This window comes from Eutrigla gurnardus, assembly GCF_963514095.1.
Source record: "Eutrigla gurnardus genome assembly, chromosome: 22".
Taxonomy (NCBI): domain Eukaryota; kingdom Metazoa; phylum Chordata; class Actinopteri; order Perciformes; family Triglidae; genus Eutrigla; species Eutrigla gurnardus.
In genome coordinates this window covers 979,818-1,007,810 of record NC_139933.1, presented here as the reverse complement: position 1 = coordinate 1,007,810, position 27,993 = coordinate 979,818, and the positions used below count along the sequence as shown (strand labels likewise).

Below are 27,993 nucleotides of genomic sequence, written 5' to 3'. Positions count from 1 at the left end.
GGTCCAGTTCCTCCAACACACTGCTCCACATTAACCCAGCAGCTTCATTTTGAATTTTGGGGCTTTTTCAGATCCAGAACCGGGTTTTTGACACTTTGACAGGAACATTTTTATCCTTTTTATTATTTTTTTTAAAGCCAGCCATTCATTTTAAGCAAGCCTTCCTCACTGAAGAGGGTTTGGATTTGTTTTCTGCAAACTTTTTGTTGTTGTAAACTACACATGGATTGTGAAACATCCTAAACGTGTTGTTTAAATCCTCATTGAGAGACAGACAGCATCTACCTGTCTGTCTGTCATGAGTGTAAACTGAGCTCAACAGCATCCTTTCTTTGTTGCATCTCGTTAATTATATAATTATATAACTTGGTTGTGGGATGTAAGAAGACGCTTCAGCATTGTGTTTTTTTCTTCTTCTTTTAATCCACAAAAGGAAGTAAGCTTTCTTCCACCGAGGAGAAACGATGGCGAGACGTTTTTGTTTTGTGGTTTTATTGGGATTATTGTTGCTGTCGTCTCCATCGAGAGGCGAGCCGGAGCAGCCGGACGACACGGAGGAGGAGGGGGAGGCGGAGAGCTCCTGTCAGGGCGCCTTCGACCTCTACTTTGTGCTTGATAAGTAAGTTTAAACCGCTTCATATTCATAAAAAACATTATCTGCTGCTAGCTTGCAGTAACGAAGCTAGCAAAATACCCCAAAAACAAGCTAACATCTGCATTTACTTTACTTTTTTATTGTTTTGTCATTCTGTAAATGGAAATATAAAAAAAGCTTATTTTCCAAACGTGAGTCGCATAAAACCAAAGTTTTTGACACGAATTGTTAAAAAAAAAAAAAAAAGTAGAAAAGATAACTTTTAGGCTAGCTAGCGTCTGTTAGCTTAGGCTACCTACTAGCTACTTAGCTGATTAGCACAGCTGCGTGGAGACATGTGCGCATGCGCGCGGTGACTGGAAAAGGAGGCTGACATGTGCAAGTACAGTTTGCTGAATAAGCGAAAACTAAAAGTTGATATCTCTCTAATTCCCTGCAAATTAAAACCCACTTATCATTATTAAGTCATTGTCATGAGAAAGAAAATCGAATAATTTATAACTTATCATAATAAAGAGGCTGTTTTTTTAATGTTTTTATTCCCACCCATGCTAAAAGGGACTTTTTTTCCTGCTCTTTGCCCAGTGACTTGCTCACTGTTCACTCTTTCATTTATACGCCCACATAGGAAAAATGCTGTGGTTGTGTGACATCTTAGCGCTGGACTTCAGGCGGGGAGAAAATAAAATGTCAGGGAAAAACTTGCAGAGTGCCTGCTGCCTCTTTTAAAATGCATTTGCAAAGTGCAAGTCTTTTCTATTTTCCTACATTATGGTACACAGTAACACAGTCAATGCAGATTAAATAAGATCTACACCTCAATTGAGAGACATCAATGATTTTATGTATGGATCCAAACAGCCACTGAGGCTCATTTAAGATAATTATTACATGTCATATCATACAGAAGTTGTTCTGCTGCTACTACTGAACTGTCTTTTGCACTATTACCACTCATACAGAAAGGCTGCTACTTTCTGACATATACATAGTAGATTTTTATATTAAAGGCTATTTGATTGTTTAATTTTAGTATCAGTGAATGTCTTTATCTATTGTGCACGTTCTTGTTAACTTTAGTGTTTAGGAAATGTCTTGTTTTATCTGTTGTGCACGTTCTTGTTAACTTTAGTGTTTAGGAAATGTCTTGTTTTATCTGTTGTGCACGTTCTTGTTAACTTTAGTGTTTAGGAAATGTCTTGTTTTATCTGTTGTGCTTGTGCACTTTATCTCTTTCACTGTGGAACAGTGAGAAACTGAAATAGACAATAAAGCTGAGCTGAGTCTTAGTCCCACAGTGGGAACGCTTACAGAGTTACAGCAGCACAAGGGGGTAGTGCAAATAACAAACACATATATATATAATACAAATACAACAACAGTAGATTACACAGTATAAAACAATTGATGGAGAATCTGCAACTAGGAAACTATTATTCTATCTACCGAGGTTTTATCTGAAGAGTGCCTCAGCGTGATAGTGCTGTATCAGCTCTTATCGCTCTCTCCGTGCGTTAACTGAGCGTTGCCAGGAACGGGGAGGGGAAACCAGCAACGGCAGGAAGCAACAACGTTTATGGAAAATGTGGTCTTGATTTGGAGGACAAAAGCGTTGCACGCAACACCTGTTTTGTGTGTGTATGTATGTGTGTGTTGGGGGGGACGTCTGTCTCAAATTAGCATCACTGGTGACCCTGAAACATTTGGTATCCCGTTTTTTCACACCGTTGTAGAAGAGGACATAAATTGGGAAGTGCTCCCATGATGAGGACGGCGTTGGCGTTTGGCGTGTAAACACTGAGATACTATTGTTAGCCTGCATCGTTGCCCACTCTGGAGGTGACTTCCCACGCTGAGACGTCGGCTAGTGGACTTCAAACGGAGAGGAGGCTCATTAAGAGACTCAACCCCTCAGGTTGGGTTTTTACGAGACCAGGTCTGACTCTCCCTCGCCATGGTTGATCCATATGGAACGCGTGAAGTGTGTGAGAATGTAGTTTCAGTCTGTAGAGGATTCAAGAGAGACTCCAGTCCTGCATGGATGTGGGTCCAAGTCTTTTGTAAATCCCCAAAGCGTGATGGAGTAGTCTTTAAAATCATGTCAAACAGGGCAGACAGGAAGTGATTCACAGTGATTCACACAACAGAAGAGATTGAGTGCTGACAGACGGCTTTTGGAGAACGGCCACAGAGGATGTCAATTATTTTAATCTTAGTCTCCTAGTAAGTACATCAATACTGGACACGGGTAGCATATTAATTCAATGAAGCAAAAGTAAAGAATAACTCGACATGCGACGATATGAGAATTTCACGATTATCCTGGCCAAAATAGTTGCGCTTCATGATACTATAATCATCAAAACATGCTTCAAACATACTGTTATCACTTAATATTTTGTTAAAAAAATAAACATTTTATTGTGTCACGAATAGGACACATCTTGTTTTGATTATGAATAAAAGATAAATACATCAGGCTCTTATTTTTCCACTCTTCTATCATGAACGTGAACTAAACAGCTTTTTTAAAGTCACTCATGATGATATTCACGTTTGTCGTGGCTGTGTGTTGATAACGTCAGTATGAATCTGTGGGATATGTAGCTCGGTTGTTTTGGCGGGGAAACTGCATCTTTTTTTTTTTTACAACAATATGAACAAACTTTGTTGAAACAAGCGTTTGATTCACAATGAGAAACACACTTTGGCCGCTGTGTAGTCGGGGGTCATGATTTCCACAGTAATGAGGAAAGATGACTTGCGTGCGTCAGCTCGTTAAGTCGACTCTAAAAAGGTATTTATTGCCGACTCGGGGCCGATGATGATGTCACGTCATGGCTGGAACATGAAGATAGTGTTCTCTCCGATCCGTACGAGTGGCTGCAGGCTGAGCGGTTGCTAAGGCCTGAATGATTGCCAGGTTCAATCTGGGACATCTGAGACTGGGTTTTTATTATTATTATTTATTTTTTAGTGAGACAGATCATCCTCAGCTGCTTATTGTCCTGCTAGAGCGATGCTAGAGGTGTTAGCATAACCACTGGTGGGACCAGTGAGGTTTGCATCCAAATTAAATGACCATTCAAGCAGCACACAGTGTTATGCTGCAGCTCAAATACACAGGCTCAATTAACTAATTGGATACAGACGGTGGAGTAAATTAGAGAGTGCTAACACTTGATTGTCATGCAGGAGAAAGAACAATACAGAACACCAAGGGTCTCAAGATGAAAACGAGGGTGTTTTGTGTTTAACATGAAGGAATTTCCAGACCCAGGGCAAATAAAAGATAAAATGTTGTTTTGATGGAGTACATCTTGGGCCGTAGTCACACCCTGCCACCCACATTTAATGACCCTGTGTTGTGGTGCATCCTATATGAAACGCCAGTTATCCGCTTTCTCCACTTAAATAAAGTCACGCACAAACTAGACTAAAGGTCGACAGCCGGGCTAGCGGCTCCTCGAGGCTGCACGATGCTACGCTACCATGCTGATGTTCAGCATACTGTTTACCATATAAAACATTAGCTAGTTAGGGCCTCTAGATCCAGTGTTGGGTTTGTCCCTCCTGGGCTACCGTAGAAACACAGCCAGCTCCGTTTGTTGATACAGGGTCGCCCCATGAAGTCATGAAGTTGGAATAATTTGCAAATGTCTTGTCTTTAAGCACCAAACACATGTTATGCATGAATTAATTTCACCTGGGTTAATTTGGACACATGTAATCATTGAACCCAATCAAAAGTGATTACTAACACATTTAAATAAACAGAAGATTGTGACTTTATGGGCAACAGTGTATAAACTGCTCATTCTAAGGTAACGGAAACACAAAGACAGTAAAGTGAAAATTATATTCCATTTTTTGTACAGTATTGCTATCACTGTTACATTTATAGATAAGATTATCAGCTAAAGTCATAGCATATCAGCCAGCATACAAATATATACTTCTTATATATATATATATATATATATATATATATATATATATATATATATAATATACATATAAGACAAAGTCTTAGTCTGTCTATTTTTCTATCAGGCCTTTTGATCTTGTTGCTGTTGAACGTCATTTCAGTCTTGTCTTGCAAAAAGCTGTTGTTATTGATTTATTCCCGAGTCGGTGCGACGTTTGGCCGTTTGGGACATGTGGCCTCGATCCTGGCAAGTCAGCGGAAAAACCCAACTGCAGCTGCAGTCCATAAATATTTTGGATATGTCTCTTGCAGTGGAATACGTCCTCGCTGTGGAATGGCTCTCGCTCGGTGTTTTGTCTGTCAGTCCTTTTTGCAGCGTGCTGCTCTGTCTTGATAAATGACACCAATCTAAAAACCCCTGCTAATGTTACATACATTACCCGGGGGGGAAAGTACATTTTAGATAATCTGAGTAAAATCCATCTTTTCACACACATCTCAACGCTTCAGCCCAGGTTTAACTATCCCATAGTTTCCTCCTGGTTTTGGAATTGACACGCAGCATTAGCTCAGCAATCACGCAGTAAAGACTTCTGTAAAAGTAGGTTAGTGGTTTTTAAACAAACAAATCCTTGTGCCCAGTCAGTTGAATTGGAGCGCTGTGATTGGCTGCTGGGCTGGGATGGGGTGGGTTAGGCCCAGCTGGAATGGCAGACCTTTTTAGTGGAGTTTTCTTTTTTCTTTTCTGCTTCTTTTCAACACTTTGAAGCGTGAGAACGAAGCGGAGAGCTGCTAAGACTTCGGCCCAACGGAGCTTTTTCCCACATGCCGTCATCCTGTTGGCCTCTGGGGGGGAGAAGTTCTCGCCGGGTCTTTAAATGTGGTAAAATATCAAACACGCGTCAGCTGCAATATGCTTTAGGTAGTGTTACAGGATTATAGGCATAGTCGACTATTCCCTGACTTTCAAAATGGCAAATTAAGAGCGGTTGGCGTTGTGACATCATCGCTGTCGCTTGGCCATGTGGGGGAAGCACACAGTGATATATTATGGATATATGAATGGTTGTTATTTACCTCCATGCAATCAGTATTCCTTTCCTCCTGTGTCTTTGTTATATAAGAGTTTCTTACAGTAGCGTTATCATAACCTTTAATTGGCTTAATTGGGACTGTTGATTAGCCGGATGAGGTTGAGATTCTTCTATTTAGCCATTGCAAGTTTTTAAGTTACTTCCATGACGTCTAACATTAGCTTGGACACTCATTACAACTAAAACTTATATACTGTTACTGACGTTAGCGCTCAGGGGCTAACTCGTCGCTAACTGAACATATATGCTTTGGATTTGTTTGATTTTGGTCGTAACAGTTGCCTCATTATGTCGCTTGAGAACGCTAAGTGAATACAACATAATCGGATTTAAATTGCTATTCAAATGTATTTCTAAACGTAGAAATATATCTAACTGACCAAACAGGAGTTGCCATAGCTGTAAAGAGAAAAAAACACATTCGTTTTTACCAGCTGCAGCCAGAATATGAGCTAAACTAACATGGCAAAGGTCAGAATGGTCATTCATGAATCAAAGTTCATAATGTTTAATAGTTTATGTAGCAGTCCAGCCTCACAGAGCCAGTACAGCACGGCTGTAAGCTCGAACAACAACAACGTAACACTGGCGAGCGTTAATTCAGACTTCACAGTGATGGAACATTTGACACTCTGATGATGATGCACAGTTCAAAAATGCGTCAGCAGTCAGCTAATTGATTTACATCCTGTATGGAAGTAAGACGAGAGCAGCGGAGGACTGGAACGACTTTTAAAATGGTCACTATAAAGTTTAAGTACTCATTCATTGTAGTTAAAGACTTAAACGTTAAGCTATTTCTCTCGTTTCCTGTTCTGTCTCTGTCTTTTCTGGCTAGCCTCTCCTCCAATCCGTTCACTCTGCATCGTTTTTTGACGAATCAGACATTTCCAAATCACCCCGCCTGCAGAAAAAGGTTGTTATTAAAATGACTGATGGTGTTTTTACCCTTCAGGTTTGCTCCCTTCATCCTCACGGGACATCTAGTGAAACAGACAGATAATCACACTAGCTATTAATGTGCCTATTTGGAGACCGGAGGTCATCACCTCGGATGTTTGAGAGACTAAAGTGTAGAACTTGGTCCACTTAAGGATCCTCTTTCTCAGTTACAAGAGCCATAAAGATGCTAAATTGCTCAACAGGCTGGTGGTGGAGGGGAAGTTCTCAAATATACCCCTCTGGGAACCTCAATGTCTTTTAAATTAAACCATTTTGTGCCCTTATTAGAGTTGACAGGAAATATAATAATAGGTGGAGAGAGATGCAACAATGGTGCCCCTCTGGAACAGAACCGGGACCACTGTAGTTCACAATCCTGCCTTTAGAAACCCGGCGACCACGTGGGCTTTGTAAAAATAAATGAAGTCAAATAAAAAGATGTTGACAACACAGTTTTTTAATCGATTGTGTACACATAGCTCTGGTTTTCTGGTGGTTTGGGTGCTTCGGATGCCAGCTGTGGTGGCTGCAGCAGCTGGAGAGAAACCTTCCAGTCGAGGGGTTTCGTCGAATCATCGGCATGTCTCTGGCAGCAAAGTTTTGTGTTCGATGCCAACAGATTTTTCACATTATCTCACTCCCAGTCAGCTGAATTTACTGTACGATAAGGCTCTTCATCTTCTCCCAGCTCTTTTCCTTCCTTTTCCTTTGTCTCTTTTTCCCTCTCGGATGGCGACGGCCCAGACACATGCTCTTCATCTCGCTCCGAGAATCCGTCCGGTTCAAGAAAAAACGCTGTCAACGATTCATCGTGACATAATGTCAAACTGCTGTTCCATCACTTTGTCGGCGAATTGTCGAGATCTTTGTTTTCTGTCTTAAAACCCCCTAAACTCCCAAAACCACCGACTCAACTCAGACGATTAAATTTAGTTCAAAGGATTAAGAGGGGAGGAGGGGTGAAAAGGCACCACATAAAATAGTTTCATCAAAAAATCCCAGAATGCAATGACCCACTTCCTTTCCCCCAAACGCTGTTTGGACAGGTGAGAGAAACTGCAAGCGAAGTCTCGGTTCCACCTCAGACAATTGTACTTTCCCCAAGTCAAACAAGAGCCATTGTGGTTCAGAAATAAAAAAGATAAGCAGCCGAAAAACCAAAAAGGTGGGAGTCCTCAGGTTCACCCTGATGTTAAAATAAATACTCTCCAGAAGGATCGCTACACAGTAGACTTGTTCGTTGCTGTAATGGAACATTTTACCAAAGAAACTGGGCCGGTCCTTCAGGGTCAGAGGTCGCAAGTGTGTTTAGTTGTGTGTGCAATCCTTGTTTCTGTTTCTGTTTGCGCTGCACATTTTGTTGAACATCCAAGCTAAACATCTCTCCTCCTCCACTTCAAGGATTTTGTTGATTGTACGGTCTCCTCCTCTTTGTTTGCTGACAAAATGCTGAGGCAGCATGTTTAGTTGACAGGCAACACTGGAACTTACATTACATATATAGTTCTGGGGAAGCCTTGATTGTATTCTGGAGTAATCATCTAAATATTACTTACCAGCATGGGTGGCCCAAGACAACGGGACCTCCAGCTTTGGCAGACGTTCAATGCTCTACTCGTTGAGCAAGATCCTCCTGTTTTTACTTTCCTTTTAGCAGCTTGTTTATTTCCCTTGGATTTAAGTCGACACAATCTTGAGTATGAGCCGGCTCCCATTTCAGCTAATTCATTCCTCTTTTGTTCTTAATGATGTAATTGCTGATCAACTCCTCCGACAACCTTTTGCAGATACGATACAAGCTGAGTGACGGTACAACGTGTAAAAGAACAAACACAACAGTATTGTTCATACAAAACGGTCTACCAAACATATTTTTAGAGATTTAGAGAGAGCCTGGCAATGGCTGAGGCATGATGGGAAAATCCCTGGTGTTCCCTGGCTGTGTCAGCCCCCATCAGCCCGGTCCAATAAAGGACCCCGACTCTGCCAAGCAATAACACAAAAACACCATCTGGTAGAAACGAGAGTCACAATTCATTTTGCATTTACATTTCTATTTTGCCACGATGGTTTCCAAGGCAACGTGTAAGACGAAGGCCATGTTTGTTCCTGTAACTTCAAATAGACAAATAATCCAAAAATACATTGTACAGAAAGTAAACAGTGCTGATAGGAATCACACTGTTTTCTCATCAGCCCGAGAAAAAGACAGAAATACTTCCATCTGTTTATGATGTCTAGAGGTGATAGCGGGATCATTTATCGGGTTTATTGTAAATATTATCATGAGAGGTTTAAAAAGCTGTCTCGCTCATGATTATGCTACAGAAGTGAAACATAGAGCATGCTTTATTTATTTATGAACATTATTTGAATGTTTTTCTCTAAAGGAATGTTTGCCAAAGAGATGTGGAACGTGATTCCAGTAGGATTTCGTGCCATTTAAAGATTATTACTTATAGTAATCATAACATGAATCACAATCCCTCGGTGGACTACATCTCAATGGAAACTCTCCAACTAATTGAAACCCTGCTCCTCCAACATCATTGACCTCCTGTCCCATGCAGATAAATATCAACACATCAGTCCAGTGTGTCTTAGTGCCGTTACATCATCAGTCAGCTCCCAGAATAATATTCATCAGTCGTGCACTTTATTCTAAGTAAGCCTCATCCTCTAAAATAGTCCTCTAGTGTGACCACAGTCAATTAGCTCATTTCCCATGTGTCATCTCTCTGCTCCCGGATGACCTGCTGACTGGTCATCAAGCCGCTAAAGACACACACACACACACACACACACAGTCAGCCCAGAGGAAATGAAGGTCGCTCCGTCGGGAGTTTTTTCTTTTATTTTCTATAATAGTCCAGTTTTATGGCGGTTCCCCCTGGGGAGACCAGGACCCATTTCCTCAGCCTCCAGGGCGTCATTTAGGATACAGGAGGGTGCTAAATTACACACCAGACCACCACCAGCAGCCTCTTTTATCTCAACAGGCCCCCATGTATAGCAGACTAACTGGGTTATTCCCCGAGTTTAATATCCTCCCCACCAGCCGGTTTAGTCACAGATAACGGATGTAGCAGCTAAATAGCACTTACAGTAATATTGCTCCTATTAAATAAAGTTACTGTAACAAGACAAACAGTTGTGTTTTACCCTGAATACACACAGCTTGTTCTTGTTTGGGGGTAATGACTCTTCCCCCTGTCGTTTCTGGCAAACAAAGCCCTATTTTTCCCCATTTTGACTGCTCCACCATATGGAGGTCAGTGTGTGTCTGATAGCTTAAGTTCTGATATTTGTGATTGACTTCAAGCTGAACAAATCATTTGTAACTCACAGAAATCATAGTTTACGACCGGGACGTTAAGGGGACATATGTGTAAGCTGTATTTTGATACTTTTCTTATTCTTGTATTCTTGTTCTTATTGTTACGCGTTCGCCATCTGTATGGACAGTTGGATATAACTCATGATTTTCTTTTTGTCTCAGGTCCGGCAGTGTGAAGAACCACTGGGAGGAAATCTACTACTTTGTGGAGAATTTAGCTGAGAAATTCAAAAGGTAAGAGAGGTTTCAGTGAACCCATCAAATAAATACATGACTGTATGCTGTAACGTCTGACTGACTTCCTGGAGCCCTGAGCTGTAGATCACTAAAGAGAAACACACACTTTACTTTACGCAGCAGTCTCTCCGGTAGAGTGAAATACATATATACGTCCCCACAGTGACAGATGACCATTTGTTAAGGCACTCAGCATGCAGGGGTGATGTCTCACTCTGCTGACCTGGAGTCTGCAGGCAGGAAGGTCTGCATGGCAGCTTTCAATGGTTATAACAATAAGAAGATTAGACAGGCCTGGAAATGAGGGGAAACATATAGAAAGCACTTTTCTTGAAAGAAACGTCCTTAATTGAAAGATTATTATCAGTTATTCTAAAAAAATGGAATTACATAATCCTATGCTCTTATAACATAATTTGCCCATACCACCTTTATTGTCTCACAGAGGTGTAGATCCTGAAGCAGGAACTAATCCGGTTGTACATATGACTGCTTCCTCTGAAAGCTACAGTTTGAACCATATTTAAATAGAATTCAGTGTAAAATGTATGAAATCTCAGCAGCTGGCCTTCAGCTGGTGGTTTTGTTTCGTCCTTTCTGCTCCAGAGACACAACAACACCTGCAGCGACTCAGTTCATCCACAGCAGAGTTTCTGTTTCAAACAAACATGGGAGCGTTTCAAGCTTTTCTCTCACAAATAACACATGTTGTAATCCAGCATGTGTATGTTTACATGCATGTCATTCCTTTCTATATATAACGTTGAGCCGACAAACAACCTCTTCCCACATCTGAAGCATTCACAGAGTTTATCCACGATGGGATATTCACTGTCTGGCGTTAAAATAAAGCACATGATGGGTGACGGAGAGGCTTTTCATGAAAACAATTATTTCACAATGTTTCCGATTAATCTCAGATGATGCAGAAGTTGATGTCTGTCTGACTTACGTTGTTGCACAAGGTGGGAAATCACCGGCCAGCAGCCAGATGCTATTGAATTTAGTCTTTTAGCAGGAATCATCAGAGAGGTCCGGTCATCTGAGGGGATTTTACTCATGATGGTGTTTTTCTTCTTTCTGCTGTTTCAGTCCAATGCTGAGGATGTCCTTCATCACGTTCTCCTCCAGAGCATCCACCATCATGAAACTGACAGAAAGCAGGTAAACGATGATTCAGTCTGTTGGAGTAATACATGAACTACAATGAATACATGATATTCTAGTTCTTCATACACAAAGAATCAAATGTAAAGTAAACTGAAGTACCTCATTCAGGGATTCATTCATTAGTAGATTCAAAGACTCGAGATTCAAAGCGTTTATTATCATATGAAAAGAAAAGAAAATAAATAAAGCAACAGCAAAACAGTGCAAATGTCAATGCAAACAGTGCCGGTATATTATGTAGTATGGACAGAATGGTGGGGAAACCTTTGTAAAGGATAGAGATATAAGAATCATACTAACTGAGGAGAGAATCTCTGCAGAGTGGACATCAGGAAGGGTCTGAACGCTCTGAAGAGAGAGATTCCTGGTGGAGACACCTTCATGCACCTCGGCCTGCAGAGGGTGAGTCTTCATCCCGATGCCTAAAAACAACTTGGAACATTTAAATGTGAAACTTTCTGACCATGAAAACGTCTTCTCACTTAAAGGCAAACGAGCAGATTTACCAGGAGAACTTCGGTACGCATTAAACCATTTGTTCTGATGTCTAGTTAAAGCTGTGATTATGTCCGAGGTTGTAACTCGTCTGCTTCCTCAGGCACCGCCAGCGTGATCATCGCTCTGACGGACGGAGAGCTGCAGGAACATCAGCTCATCACGGCGCAGCAAGAGGTAGAAACTCCCAGAAACCCCTGCTGCAGATGGATAGTCCTTCATGTGTTCTGGAACTTACTACTGTGTCTTCCAACAGGCGGAGAGAGCTCGGTCTCTTGGTGCGATCGTGTACTGTGTCGGTGTCAAAGACTTCAACGAGACTCAGGTAACGTCCAACATCACACACCTGTAATCCTTGAAAACACTTGCATTTTAGTTTTCTATGTGATGACATCTATGATAGAACAGAGGAAAGAAGATCTCCATATCTGAGGGACTGAAAACAGCATTTTCTGACATTTCTTTATGAAAAATGACTTTTGATGATGAACAGATGATGAAAATAGTTGGTGATTATATTTCTGTGGATCTGTTAGTGGAATTAGTTTTCCTTTCATTCGTGGTCCTTCTGTAAAAAGCTGTCTCCAAACATCATGTTGGTTGTTTAGAGGACAATAACATCTCATTTAATGTGATGAACAAGTGACATAATAAGTAGACTGAATACTGACCATTGGATTGGTACAAAGATGGAGTTTACCACAGCTGGAAGGTGCTGGAAAAGCATGGAAATGCACCTTGAAGTGCTTGATAAGTGCTTGAATTTGACATCTGCTCTGATATACAGGCCGTGCATGTACAGCACCACATGTGCTCAGGAATCCAGACTTGCAGGAAACGCCGTTTTACCTCTGTGCAATTTTTGCAAACCCATAATTTAAAATTTCCTGAAAAGCGATCCAAGTGATTTTTGAGGTCTCAGGATGCCAACACACAACACTGGAGTGGAGAAACGTCTGCAACTTGAATAACATGATGATGAGGAGGGGGAGGAAGATGATTCAGGCTCTTTATGTGAAATATGTATGAGAGGCCAGATTTAGAGTCTTTGTGAAGAAACTCAGTTTCACAGAACTAATCGATGAGTCATCTAATCTAGTTTCCTCCACCTCTGAATGTTGGATATGTCTCCATAAACACACTCAAATGTTCATGAATATTTAGTGAATTCTGACTGAACCCTCCTCCCTCTACAGCTCGCCACCATTGCAGACACCATCGAGCACGTGTTTCCTGTGTTGGGAGGCTTCCACGCCCTCCGCGGCGTCATCGACTCGGTAAACTCATCTGCTGCTGTTGCATTAATATTCATATATTTATCCTGAGTTTTCAGAACTGACTTATGTATGAATACACAGAAACCTTGTTCCTCATCACCATGAGCTTGCATGATGTCACAGTTTGAGTCGACAGACAGTGATGCAGTGTGACGAAGGAAATGACTCAAAGCTCAGCGACATTTCTTTTATTGAGCTCTGGACTGACATTTCTTTTACTACAGTAAAATGTGGCAAACCTGCGTGTTACAAAGAGGCCAGCGTCGGTATTACAAGTGTAGAAAAAATGACGACGTTCTCCTCATTTTGCCTCCAGATCATCAAGAAATCCTGCATTGAGATTTTGGCAGCTGAGCCCTCCAGTGTGTGTGCAGGAGGTGGGGAGCTAACACACACACACACACACACACACACACACCAGTGTCAGCCTCCCATCAACTGCTTCCCCATCTCTAACTTCAGGAATGAAAAACGCCCATATATGGGCATCCGGGTCACTAACAGGAAGTCTGTTGGGACGGGGATTAACATCAGCGGGTGTCATTAGAAAGGATTGACCGTGAGATTATGACAGTTAAACCAGTATTAATAAGGACATTAAAGGGTGCAAATGAACACTGTAAAGGACTTTTACAGCTTCTCACATCTGCTTTTGTCTTTTTATCAAGCTGTAAATTGCTTAAGTATTTCCCTTGGAAGAGAATACTGGCCTCTGTCCAGTTCAGTCCTGCAGATTTAGGCTCATCTTCATGTATTTGCAGTGTTTTCTCTGCTTTACAGTCAACAATACAACTACGAGTGAAGTCAATGTGACATGTTGATTTTCTCTTGTTGAGTGGTGGAGAAGCTGACTCATAAACGCTGGGCTCATAGATTAAAGACAGTAGTGTAAATGTTCACCCTGCCAGATCAGAGACTTGTTTCTGTTTAACTGTAACTGCCTTTATGTCTTGGTCAGTTTCTGGAGGTTAGATTTAAGGGCCATATTTATATATATATATATATGTGTTGAGGCTGTTTTATTTTGATGACTGTTCAAATGTTATTGACCTCACGCAGACAAATAAACGTAATCAATGGAAGGATGGTTTAAACATGCCCTCCATCCGTGCTGTGGGTGTAAAATGGAACTGTGTGGCTATGAAAACGATGTCTAACATGTCTTTTTGTTGTGTTGTCCAACCAGAGTCTTTCCAAGTGGTGGTGAGAGGAAACGGCTTTCTGCACGGCAGGAACATCAACCAGGTGCTCTGCAGCTTCAAAATCAACGACACCGTCACAGTCAGTGAGTAGCGAGGTTCAGGGTCTCTGTTTGGGTCACTGTTGTCGTCTTTCTGTCGGCGTATTCAATAAAACACGTTGTCTTTGTCTCCTAGATGAAAAGCCGGCTGGAGTAGAAAACACCTTCTTACTGTGTCCGGCTCCCGTCATCGATGAAGTTGGGAAGTAGGTGACCTCTCTCGTGTGATTCCACATCTCTGATCACATGGTTTGCCTTCAAACACATGTAGACGGGGCACTAGAAACCTGCCATACATTAGCCCTTTTTACGATCCCCATACGCGGCCGCATTCCTCTCTTCTTAGATCCCGGTGCAGCAAAACACAATACGGCTCTGTAGCCGCGGCAACACGTGCAGCGGTGAAGCCTTCGTGCTTTTGTGCTGCTTGTGTTCCTGAATTAGAGCGGAACAACCGGGTTGTTGTTTTGACTTTCAGAGACACTCATCGGTCTCATGACAAAAAAAGTCAATGTCTTCATATTTTTAAACCAAAATGTAATATTTTTTTCTTCAAATCAGTGAGTTTCACTGGGAAACACGTCAGTAGATAGAAACTTACACTGCCTTTAATTGGCTTAATAAACTAATAAAGCAGCTTTAAAGGCGTCCAAACTGCTGTGAAATACATATCTATACTTCTGTATCAGCTTCATGTAATCTGCATGATCCTGGAGAATCCTTGAGCATTGAAGAGCCTGATTCCAGGTCTCACATCCGGTCCTGTGTTGTCGGCCCTGTTCTGATCCAGATCCAAAGAACTCTACTTTCCTTTTGGCCGTGTGAGAAAAACACATCTGACCTGCGTTGTACTACGCTGCCTGGCTTTCAGCCTGAGATGAGTGGGAGTCGATCTGATGAGAGCGGATTGTGTTTGTTAGTCCAGGATCAGATCTATTGGCACTAAAAATACCGGTTTCATCACTCCGATGTTCCCCGGCTCGCTGGAGGAGGAGGAGGAGAAGGAGGAGGAGGAGGCGGGACGTGAAAACTAAGACAACTGAGGTTGTTTTACTCAAACATTCACCGCACGACAGTCACGACAGTATTTTTCTGTTGCAAACCCGAAGAGTCGCTGTCTCCAACATCAACAATCCACAAACCTCTCTGACCCGAGTATTTATGGGAAGAGAAGTCCACCAGGCCACAGAAGAGAGGCTTCAGTTCACGGTGGTTGAATATCACTCACTGTTACTGTTCCTGACCTGTAACGCTAATCATCTGTAATTACCACACACATTCCTTCATTTTCATTCTCACGTCGTCCAACACACGGTTAATAACTCTTCCTACGGGGGCTGGAAATCCTTGAAAACTCTTGCATTTTAATGTGATGACATCTATGATAGAACAGAGAAAAGAAGATCTCCATATCTGAGGGACTGAAAACAGCATTTTCTGACATTTCTTTATGAAAAATGACTTTTGATGATGAACAGATGATGAAAATAGTTGGTGATTATATTTCTGTGGATCTGTTAGTGGAATTAGTTTTCCTTTCATTTGTGGTCCTTCTGTAAAAAGCTGTCTCCAAACATCATGTTGGTTGTTTAGAGGACAATAACATCTCATTTAATGTGATGAACAAGTGACATAATAAGTAGACTGAATACTGACCATTGGATTGATACAAAGATGGAGTTTACCACAGCTGGAAGGGGCTGGAAAAGCATGGAAATGCACCTTGAAATGCTTGGAAAGTGCTTGAATGTGACTTTGGAGAAGGTGGAGGAACCCTGCTACTTGCACTGGAAGTGGAAAAGAGAGATTTTAGATTGTAACTGCAGGGAGGAAAGACTTTAAGGCTGATGACTGGAGCTTTAATCGATACCTCAGCGGAGGGTCGTAAACCTGCGGGTACATCGTGTGCCGGTCCAGACCAGCTCTTTGTATATCTTCTCTGTTCTCCTGAACTTTCCATCCCGACTTCACCTCCCGCCTCCCCGACCCCACACTTATCTCCCCTCCCTGTTCCTCTTTACTCTCGGTGCCACGGTGGCTCTTTTCTTTTCACCAGCCCGACGGTTCATTTTTCTTTTATTCGGCTCCGTCACCCAGAAACGTTCTTTCATCCCCGTCAGACTCCCAGACCTCCTTCCACCGTCTCCCTGTCCGGTTTTTGTGCTGATCAAAGCCATGTAGCAGTCGGCCTGGCCTTTCAAGTGTGTGTGTGTGTGTGTGTGTGTGTGTGTGTGTGTGTGTGTGTGTGTGTGTGTGTGTGTGTGTGTGTGTGGAAAAACTGCTTCATTCATACCCAGACTAACAAAGTTAGTTTTGACTAATAAGCCTCTTGGGTTACTTTTCATAGCAAACGCTTGTGTTGTAATGTGGATTTTTCAGCTCATGAACTCTAGTGTATATCCCATTCTAGTGTGTGTGTGTGTGTGTGTGTGTGTGTGTCCTGTCTGTTTTATTTCCTTGCTGAGCAGCTGTCATACACTTCGCTCTACAAATAACATTTCCTCCACATCCTCAAATTCACACTGTTTGTGTTTCTGCTGCAGCTCCTCGTCTTCCTCCTGACAGAAAGAATCCAGTAAAATATATGAGAGATGGAGATAGATTTATAAAAACGACTCAAACTTAATGTTCCTTCATCCCAGAGAACACGGCATTGTAGTTTATTTTGACCCCCACATCCTCCCTGCCATCCTCACTCAAGAACCAATGAAGCATTCATCCGCCACAGAAAATAGTCCCAACAAACGGCATGTTTACTATTGCTTGAGTAACCCAGAGTAACTCTGAGGCGTGTTGTTTTGCCCCAGAGAAACCCTCTGAACCCCTCTCTCTCGCTTCAACACTTGTTTTGAAGTCTGAATCCCTCCGAGCCCAGCTGTTTGTCATCAACAAGGTGCGTCTGTTGTTGATCATGAACTTCACCCACTAACCCACCTCTTCTCCCCCCTGTTTTTACAAGCAGACAGACAGCTCCCTGACTCAGAGGAAAGACAGGTTTATCGGTCCGCCGGCCTGCTTTCTTTCTGCCAGACCGCATTCACGTTCTCCTGGTTCCCAATAAGAACCAGGGATGGTGGGGGGGGGGGGGTTGAAATATGTGCCTTTTGATCCACATGTCTGAAGGTCTGCAGGAGAGACGTCACATGACATTCTCAGAATTGTTTTTCCCACTCGGAGGAGGAAGGGACGGTTCAGACCATCAAGGAGGACTCATGCAGAGTTAAAACCCTCCGAGGGTTCAGGGAGGAGTTTGGAGAGGAGGAGGAAGGAGGAGGAAGAGATGATCCATGATAGAAGAGAGGAGAGAACGTTACACTTTGATTTATTTTACATTCCAAACAAGCAGAGATCACACATTTAAAGAGGGACGGTGTCACGTTGCCCAGAACCGTAAAAAAAAACAACATTCTGAACTTTTTGCAGGTCTTTTTTTCTTCCATTTCCATTTTTTGGTTGAAGTTCATCCATCCCACCTCGGCCTGCGTGCCTGCTTTGTGACACGCGATCACACCTTCGGTTTGTTTATCCTCCTCTGGTCTTCAACCACAGTGGAAAACCTTTGTGTTTGACTCAAACTGCAAACGTCTCATCAAGCAGCTCATTTTGTTGGACTTGGTTCTGGTCACATGTTTTACCGCCTTCGTCTGGATCTGAGTCCAGCAGAGCTTTGAAGAAACTGATTTCCAGCGTCGCTCTCTTTGTTCTGTGATTGCTTCCTGTTGTTTGTCGGCTCGGTGACGTGATTTGGTGTGAACCCGAGTTCAAGTGACATCATTCTGGTCAAATAAACTGAGTTTAAGAAGGAAATGCTTCAGACTAAACAAACTGCAACGTCCCAGCACTGACTTGGTCCTTTGTGTTGGTCTCCTTCTTTTGTTTCAGGGTGATTTATCTGCAGGTGAGCATGAACGACGGTCTGTCCTTCATCAGCAGCAACGTGCACATCACCACCACTGAGTGTGTAAGTGGAGACTTTAACCAGTCCTGCAGGTTATTCACCATCCAGTGGATCAGTACAATCATCACAATGAAGCTAACGAGCTGGAAGTTCTGTCCGGTTCCTGTTGGAGATGCATCAAAGTGCAACAAAAGAAGAAAATAGTTCATACAAAAACTTAAAAACTAGAATTATGGAGCTACTTTTGGAATATTTCCATTTCCTCTTGTCATGCATGTGGTTTCCACTCTTCTTCCTTCTGCTTCTTCTGGCCTCTCCGACCTCGTCTCTCGTTCCCTACAAGTTTGTTTTTTTTCTTCTCTGCAGTGACCCCCCCCCCCCCCCACCTCTTTCATCTTCCTCTTCTCCATTTTCTTATTTTTCCTCTTTTCTTTCGGGAGCCAAACCACAGGAGTTTGTCATAGCGACCCCCCCCCCCCCCCCCCCCCCCCAAAAAAAGACCCTCTGAACCCCCAGGAGAGAAAAAAAACGAGGCTGCCGGTTCAATTTCAACAGTGCCCTTGTGCAAAGCATTTAACCGGTTGTTTCATCCCCTAAAAAGCCAGATTAAATACGACCCACTTCTTGAATTGAACTAAACAAAAGAAGAACATCAGCAGAGTCTCTCCCCTCGGTCCACGTGACATCCATGTAAATACTGTGGATTCAAACGGAGCTCAATTAGACACACCATAGCAATTAGCTGCTTCGTTTTCTCCCCTAGTCGGAACTAAACCATGCAGCCCAAAGTCACTCCGGGCGTAAGACAACAAGACGAGTTGCTAAGTGATGGTGACGGGTCTGCAATAAACAACATTAACATGAATCAGAAGTGAAGACGGACAAACTCCTCCCTGCTTCTCCCAGAGGGCCACTCTGGGTTTTGTAGTCCTTGTGCTTGTAAAGCATGAGAAACTCACGCTTTGTGTACAAAACTAAGATGTGGTCGATGTTTGCTGAACCGTTAAGTTCTGCTCGTCGGCGATCAAAGGTTGTAGAAAAGTTGCTGATTGGGAAATCTCCAAGAGATAATAATTAGTGGCTTTCAGATGAATCCCCCCCCCCCCCCCCCCCCCCCAGGGTCCCGGCCCAGAGGATGGATAGATAGGGGAAAGTCCAACCACATGTGATCCTCATCAGCGGTCTGTAATGGGAACCATGTTTGGCTCATTGGATGCCAGCCTCCCTCAGAGTTAGCTTGATGGATTCCTTCAGCGATCACGCAGCGAACGCTCACCAACAAAAAACAGGAATATTGACGTTGGCAGAACTGAAGACCTCCTCTGCTTCTCCTCTTATTCCCTCGACTACTTCTGTTACTAAACGCATTTCACAATTTCCTCTCTTCAACTACCAGCGGTGTAGGATTGTGTTACCCACATAGTCTGGCTTTTTCTTCAGGGGGAGAAATAGTTCTTATTTCATAAATTATGTATTTGATTAAAAGTGTAAAAGGGCTTAGAATATCCTGAAGAGGATTATGTCTCATAAAATTGTTTTTGGGGGTTGAAAGCATTTATTACACAGATTTGGTGCTCAATTTAACTCGAGAATGTATAAGAAATAAGACACTAAGACGTTGCAGAACACCTTGGAAGAAGTCCTGTGTTTTGGTATCGATGGATGGATTGATCCTGAGGTGTTCTAGTTTCATACCAGTACACCCTTTTAGACCGATGATGTCATATGTGTGGTGGTAACGTTCTCCACTGTGTGTTCACTCCCCAGTTCGACGGCACCATCCTCCTGATCACCCTGCTGGTGTTGTTCCTCCTGCTGGCCCTGCTCTTCATGTGGTGGTTCTGGCCTCTCTGCTGCACCGTGGTGAGGAACCCAAACTACAGACATTTCAAAACACTTTTAAAACACCGATAAGCAGCACAGGGTCCTTACAAAAAAGCACAAACAAACGTAAAGACCCTGAAGAGGTTGTGAGATGTGATTAATGTGTTTGTGGAAAACTAATCTCTTACTGCTCCACAGGTGATTAAAGAGCCGCCTCCTCCACCTCCTCCCGAGCCCGTGAGTCAAACACACAAGCTTGTAAAAGCTTCTATATCTGTGTGAGGAGATATAGAAAAAAAACGTTCTTTTTGTGTAATTATGCATTTTCTAGGAGAGTTCAGACGATGAAGACGGCATGCCGAAGAAGAAGTGGCCCACCGTGGACGCCTCGTATTACGGAGGACGAGGAATCGGAGGGATCAAGAGGATGGAGGTGACGAGATGACAGAAATACAAAAAAATCACCATTAAATGTACAACCAACAGGGTCGGTACGGGTGCTGGAAATCCTGGAAAACACTTGAATGTTAATGTGTTTTCAAGTGCTTGGATGTAGAATAAAGTGCTTGAAATGTGACTTTGGAGAAGGTGGAGGAGCCCTGAACACAACATAAGCACCAACAGACGACATGCCGCTGTGTCTTCATGCAGGTGCGTTGGGGGGGGAAGGGCTCGACCGAGGAGGGGGCGAAGCTGGAGAAGCCCAAGAACGCCGTGGTGAAAATGCCGGAACAGGAGTACGAGCCCTTCGAGCCCAAACCCAGGAAAGCTCACAACAAGAAGGCGCCTCAAAACCGGAAGTGGTACACGCCCATCCGGGTAAACGCTCACTCATTATCCCTCATGTGTTTAGCAGAGAAGCTAAAGTCACACATTTCAGTTATTCACGATCCTGTTCATCGTCCGACCGCGGCACGTTTTTGAGCTCCGGCCCGGCGAGTTTCAAATAACTGCTGGGTTTTCTCTCCATCTCCACCCACAACGCAGCCTAAACTTAGAGGTTTCACAAGACAGAAGGGAGGAGGAAAGGACATATTTGTGTATCATTAGCTGCAAAAAGCACACAAAACCTTCCAAGTATGAATGTGGCCAAAGTGATTTAACGTGTTCTCCAGACGGAGAGACATCATCCGTCTGCTCCTCCACTAGAATCACTCCATCCAGTCATATACACCTTATAGCAGGGTTTAAGTAGGACACATGCCTGCAGAGAGGAAGCAGCCAATCAGCTGCTGGAGTGTTTGTTTGGTACACTTGTGAGGACCGCAGACCGATACAGTAGAAACGGTGTTGATAGGGTTGTGATTGCGTCTGCGGTGTCCAGATGTTAAACGTGTTCCCTCTCCGTGGTCTTCAGGGTAAACTGGATGCTATCTGGGCTCTGTTCCGCCGCGGGTACGACCAGGTCTCCCTGATGAGACCTCAGCCCGGGGATCATGTGAGTACCTCCGCCGGTCTGTCATCACACACAGCCTCTCACATCCACTTCCTCCCCCCGGTCCACAAGTTTGAGTCCTGCAGAGTTTTATACCTGCTGACCTTCCTCTCCACCTCCAGGCATCTCTCAGGTTCCCATGTTCCTTTTATGTCTCTTTTATTGAGTTCTCTGGTAACTTGAAAAGTGCTGTTTTGTTTCATGACGCCCAGGATCATATTTTAATCTCATATCATGTTGTTTTAGCTACTTTTTAACCTGTGAAAATATTGTGGGATGAAATCCTCCTTGATCTTGATCCATCCGTCCATCCATCTATACATCCATACCTCATCCATCCGTCCATCCGTCTATCCGTCTCTCATTCCTCCATCCATCCATCCATCTATACATCACCCATCCATCCATCCATCTATACATCATCCATCCATACCTCATCCATCCGTCCATCCGTCTCTCATCCATTCATCCATCCGTCCATCCGTCTCTCATCCATTCATCCGTCCCTCATCCATCCCTCATCCATCCATCCCTCATCCATCCGTCCCTGCAGAGCTGTTAGCCTGGCTGTAGACCTGGTCCTCCTGTCCCCCCTCCCCTGCTGATCCGGTCCCGGAGCACTAGTTAAAATCCTTCCTTATTAGCAGAACATTTCCAACGATTCCTTTTTAACAGGAATTCCACGTTTAAGAGCGTTTTCTTGGCACCTCAGACGGGAACATGGACAAGGATCCGCTTTCAGCAAAACAGTGACCATTAGCTGACAATTAAAGCTCCACCAAAGGCAAACTGGCAGTCAAATAAAAACAGATTAGGGATCTGATTTCCTGAGTCAACAGATTTTCTGTTTCCCAGAGAAGCTGTTAGCGACGGCTGCATGCGTACGCTCGGCTCGGCGCCTCTCTTTCCACTCCAATGATGTCATCGAGCGGTTTGTAACGAAGCGGCAGAAACATCTCGCAGGCCGGCTCACGTCCAGGATGTGTAATGTTGATTCAAAGAGGAAGTGAAGTCGCTTTAAGGCGTTATCTGAAACCTGAAACCCTGAAACCTGAAACCCTGAAAACCTGAAACCCTGAAACCTGAAAACCTGAAACCCTGAAAATCTGAAACCCTGAAAATCTGAAACCTGAAACCCTGAAAATCTGAAACCCTGAAACCTGAAACCCTGAAAATCTGAAACCCTGAAACCTGAAAACCTGAAACCCTGAAACCTGAAAAGCTGAAAACCTGAAACCCTGAAAATCTGAAACCCTGAAACCTGAAAACCTGAAACCCTGAAACCTGAAACCTGAAACCCTGAAACCTGAAAATCTGAAACCTGAAAACCTGAAAACCTGAAAACCTGAAAACCTGAAACCCTGAAACCTGAAACCCTAAAATCTGAAACCCTGAAACCTGAAAACCTGAAACCCTGAAAATCTGAAACCCTAAAACCTGAAGCTTGATTTTTGACAACAGCTTCTTTCATCGCCATGCCGATCGCCATGGCAACAGCTTCTAGAGAACCGACCCGGCTACAGTTCTGTACAGAGTGTATTTAGTGAATTTAATTAATCTGATGACACTGAAAGAAAGAATAGATCTGATCATGTTCACACACACACACACACACACACACACTCACACACACACACTCACACACACACACACACGTTTTTTTCTTTGTTCCAGCAATAAACTCAACAACCTCCTTCTTTTGTTTGCTCAGTATGAATCAGAGCAGGAGTGTGTGTGTGTGTGTGTGTGTGTGTGTGTGTGTGTGTGTGTGTGTGTGTGTGTGTGTGTGTGTGTGTGTGTGTGTGTATGTGTGTGTGTGTCTGTGTGTGTGTGTGTGCGTGTGTGTGTGTGTGTGTGTGAGTGTGAGTGTGTGTGTGTGTGTGTGTGTGTGTGAAGTTATCTAGATGTTAGCCATTATGAGAGTGTGTGTCACCAAACCACTGACATCAGAGAGTTCAGGATGAGGAAGCTGTAGTCTCTCTCTCTCTCTCTCTCTCTCATGCACATAAACACAAGCCTCCCTGAGGGACGCGTTTAGCTAGCTGAAGGACATGAGGTCATATCTCCACCAAACCGCCCGTGTTTCACACACACACACACACAGTGTCACACACACACACACACACACACACACACACCGAGGCGGTTTAATGACCTTGGTGAGACGGTCATAAGACGAGGAGGACGAGCGAGTGTGGCTTTCTTTAATCCAGGAAAATGTTCATAAACTTCAAAACCACAGAACAACGTACACCAAGTTTTTATTTAAACGCCGTCCACATCTCTCTCTCTCTCTCTCTCTCTCTCTCTCTCTCTCACCTGCAACAAGGTTCACACACATTTAAAGGCACAGTGCATCTCGTTTTAATTCACTTTTAGTGAAAGGACAGAAAACAGCTTAAAGAGTCGGAGACAGCTGGATTCCTTTTATTCAAATCACAGCAGCTTATTTGTCCTTTTAGACAGTTTGGATTTATTATTATATACTATATCATATATTATTATTATCCTCTTTCTAGTCTTGTTTTCTCCCTTTGTTTCCAAACAACGTAGACCAACAGATTAGATCCAGAATGTGGCTTCCACAGACATTACAGAAAATAAAAGCTTTTTTAGCTGTATTTATTTATATTGATCTATTTTTCATCTCTAATATAAAACCCCGATCTCGCCGCTCTGAACTCGCTGGTTATTAAAAGATTAAACGTTCGTTCACACACACACACATGCAGACTGTGGGTAGCGGGTAGGGTTACCACGGTAACGGCGACCTCCGTGAACTCGTGGTTTAGTGTAATATTTTTACGAGCGGCTCGAGAGCGAAACCTGATTTCTGCCGGAACAAATTAATTTGTTTTACAGTCTGATAAGTCGACCTTACTGCTGTTAAAACTTTATATGCAGCTTTTCACTGCTACCATTCACACACACACACACACACACACACACATGGTCTCATCATTAGTGTGACGGTCTTTGGGGAGGGACAGTCCTCGAACAGAACATTTGGGATAACCGGGATCATTTGTGTCGGGGAGACAAAGCCGGGATTTGAGTGTAATCTGGAACACCAGCTGGCCACACACACACACACACACACACACACATACACACACACACACACACACACACACACACAGCAGTAACTGTACCATGTGGTGGACTGATGCCACTGCTTTCTAAACCCAGATGTGCTTCGGATTGTGTGTCTGCTTCCTGAAGGCATTTTTTACTTCAAATATTATTCAAAATCCATGTCACACGTAGTACGTCTGTACTTTTATTCTATTTTTAAATCTGCATCTGATTCAAAATGTTCATGTTGTTTATTATGTATTAGGTTGCTGATATTTATTATTATTATTATTATGTTGTTGTATTAGGTTGCTGATATTTATTATTATTATTATTATTATTATTATTATTATTATTATGTTGTATTAGGTGGCTAATGTTTAGCAGTTAGTTAGCAGTAAACACAAAGTGCAGGTTATGAATCTGAAACCAAAGAATTAAACAAATGAAAATGTGGACCTGGTGGTGGGCTGGGGATGTAAAGTCAGTGGGGTTCATCCTCTGGAGACCATGAACATGTGTCTGCTTCCCTTCAGGGTCGGTGCATCAACTTCACCAGAGTGAAAGAAGAGTCGGCGGCAGCCAAAGCTGCAGCTCGCAGCCCGATCCACACGCCGTCGCCACCGCCGCCAGACTACCGCCCAGCGCCCTCCTCCTCCCCGCCGTCTCCCGCCGCCGCCGCCAGCCCTCCTGCCAGAGCCCCCCCAGCAGGCCCGGTTCCCCCTGGACCGCCGCCATCCCGAACCCCGCCGGGTCCTCCCTGTGCACCGCCGTCCCGCCCCCCGCCCAGCCTCCGACCCTGAATCCCACAGACAAACCCCGCCTCCCAACCCCCCACACGCCCCGCTTTCATATCTCAGACTTACCGCTCTCTGGACCGGGTCTTGGTCCTCGCTGCCGGAGGTAGTCCCGCTATACGCCAAAATATCAGCTTCCAGCCCCGGATGCTCCGCGTTCCTCTTCTGTCCCGGAGAGAGTCAAGTCAGACCGTTAGAACGTTTACATTTAGGGCATTTAGCAAGAAGTCTTTTCAAAATAAAAGAAGGCTTTTCAAAATAATATAATCATCCTGCGAGGGAAGACGTAGGAATATGAGGTCCAAAGTTTGATAAAAGCAGTTTGACTTGACATTTCTTCCCTCACAGAGAGTGAACGAGGGGATTCGGGGGAAATATTTCTACTTTTGTGTTGGCGTGATTTATGAGATCAGGGAGGATTGTTGCTGGACAGCAAAGCATGTAGGGACAGGAAGTCCACAGAAGAATACCGCAATGGATGAAATGTCTTCGTTATCTTCATCAACTACTGAGCAAGGCCAAAGTTACAGAGGAAGTCACGGCGGTAAAGTAGGTTGGACATGAGAATCTGAATTAAACCTGGTTTCTCCATCGCTGTGAATCCGGTTTAGGGAATTAGACTTTGATTTAAATTGGTCGAGGAAGTAACACGACGGCGTATCAGAGTCGCTGTAGGAAAAAAAACGGAGCGGAGAGAGGGGGGCAATATTCAGAGAAACTAACAACCGGCATTTATTTTTCTAATTAATGCAAATAATGTGACAACACCTCGCTAAGGTCCTCAGGGCGATGATGTTGGTTTTATTGATATGAGACCAAACTGTCATCGGGCGGTTGGACTAAGATGCTCATAGAGGAAGTAAATAAGTTGCTGCTGGAGCAAATGTGCGACTTTATTTGAATATTGCCCCCTCTCATGGCCCTGATACGCCGTCGTACATATCTGATTTGCTAAAAGGAGAAAACATTTTGGACCAAAGCCTTCTTTAATCCCGCCCTTTAATGAAATGTTACAGTTCCATGAATCTGTGGTCAGAAAGTGTACAGATGTTACGAGGAAAGGTTTTTTTACGTGTTTTTGAATGTTACGTTGGTGGATATCTTTGAGGCTTCGGATTGTTATCCTTAACCCCCCTTTTCATGTTTCATTGAATATGAATACAGCAACATATATATATGTTTTGTTTTTGGTATCTGCGCACATAGACTGTTGGACAACTTCAGTATGTATTCACTTTTTGAAATTGAAAAAAACCCAGAAATCAGGTTAACTTCGCTCCTCACGTTTGTTTTGTTTTTTTATACACATTCCTGATACTGTACTTTGATACCAATATGTGTTTTATGATTGTCTTCACTTTGTATCATCAACCGGTCACATTGCAACTGCAGGGCAGTTCAAAGAGCATCTAATTTATTATACTCCCCCGAGAGAAATAAGAGGAGAGTACTTGAAAATATCGACAAGGTGTCCAAACTACCAAGACGGACGCTGTGCACGGAAACATAAACAGCTAGCCGGTTAATAGTCGTATAAAAAGGCGTACCAGCATTTCACAAACCCTCCAGCTACACCGACCAACATCTAAAACTGAATGTTTATTTCTTTATGTTTTGAAATCACTAAAAAATGTGTGAATCTCGATTCCTTTACCACCAAAATGCACCAGGAGTGATGTGTACATGTTAGAGGTGGCTACATGCTAAATTGGGGAGGTGAAATGGCCCCTCCCCCAAAAAATTTACAAGCGAGATCGGCTCTATGAGATTTTGACTTTAGGGTGTAGAATAAAGGTTTATAAATGCTGGTACTCCTCCTATAACCACCAGTGCCTTCTGGAATTTACTTTTATTTTTCACTCTTTCATTCCGACGTGTTCCTTCATGCGTTCATAATCGCTCTCCGTGCCTTTAAAGCTGAGCTTAACGGGGGAAAGTACATACGTTGCTTCACTGACGTTATAAATCCCAGGAGAGCTCAGAGAGAACAATGGCTGGATGTTATGGGGTGCGTTCCAATCGGTTCAAACGGATCAATCGATTTTTGTAGAAATCTGGTGCGAGAGCTCGTTCCCACTGAGGATGTCTCATGTTTTGCTACTCAATATCTAGCACCACATTTGACTACGTTTCCCATGATCCTTCAGGGCTTCGGATTTTGAAAAAAGGAGATTTGATTTGAATGCTTGGATAGTAAAACAAAGCGTTGTTACTTTGGGCTCAGTGTGTTTCAAACAACTACTGTTTGAGACGTTAAGAGGCTTTATTTTGGTGAATTCGGTCGACCTCTGTAACGCCCAAGAAAGGATTTCAGAATAAAAGCGTCATTGATGCAGGATCAGTGTTTGAAGGGAACCTGAAGGGGCCCTGAAGGGGACGTTGACTTCCTAATCAAGATCAGATACATTATGTTAATCAGTTTACACATATAAACAGCAGTACTGAAACAAAATATGAAAGACATATATGATTTTCTCTTGTCCATTTTTTTATACGGTATCAATAAATAAAAGTTGACTTCCAAGCTTCTAGCAGAGAGAGTGTGTGTTTGATTTCTGTTTTAATACAGGACTCAGTGTCTCTGCCGCTGGTCTGATTCCCGTCTGCAGCTCCGCCTGGCCGGTCGGACAGTAGATACCTGTACGTTTC

The 27,993-nt window shown here is 43.2% G+C and overlaps 1 protein-coding gene across 1 annotated transcript; it reads left to right on the top strand.

Moving 5' to 3' along the window:
- Positions 1 to 35: 35 nt before the first annotated feature.
- On the top strand, positions 36 to 27,878 carry antxr1c (ANTXR cell adhesion molecule 1c). The gene is made up of 18 exons (XM_084001850.1): positions 36 to 619; positions 10,059 to 10,130; positions 11,226 to 11,297; positions 11,624 to 11,705; positions 11,792 to 11,822; positions 11,902 to 11,975; positions 12,055 to 12,123; positions 12,995 to 13,075; positions 13,392 to 13,452; positions 14,262 to 14,360; positions 14,452 to 14,521; positions 18,198 to 18,276; positions 19,981 to 20,076; positions 20,236 to 20,274; positions 20,369 to 20,470; positions 20,689 to 20,856; positions 21,395 to 21,475; positions 25,084 to 27,878. The coding sequence occupies exons 1-18, from the start codon at positions 465 to 467 to the stop codon at positions 25,348 to 25,350; spliced, it is 1,698 nt and encodes a 565-aa protein (XP_083857976.1). The 5' UTR covers positions 36 to 464; the 3' UTR covers positions 25,351 to 27,878.
- The last annotated feature ends 115 nt before the right edge of the window (positions 27,879 to 27,993 follow it).

What these genes read in the sequence shown, in the direction of transcription:
- antxr1c (XM_084001850.1), top strand. Translation starts at nt 465, where the DNA reads ATGGCGAGACGTTTTTGTTTTGTGGTTTTATTGGGATTATTGTTGCTG. An exon ending in CTCCAGTGTGTGTGCAGGAG is followed by an intron (nt 13,453 to 14,261) that starts GTGGGGAGCTAA and finishes TTGTCCAACCAG; the next exon opens with AGTCTTTCCAAGTGGTGGTG. An exon ending in CTCCACCTCCTCCCGAGCCC is followed by an intron (nt 20,275 to 20,368) that starts GTGAGTCAAACA and finishes TGCATTTTCTAG; the next exon opens with GAGAGTTCAGACGATGAAGA.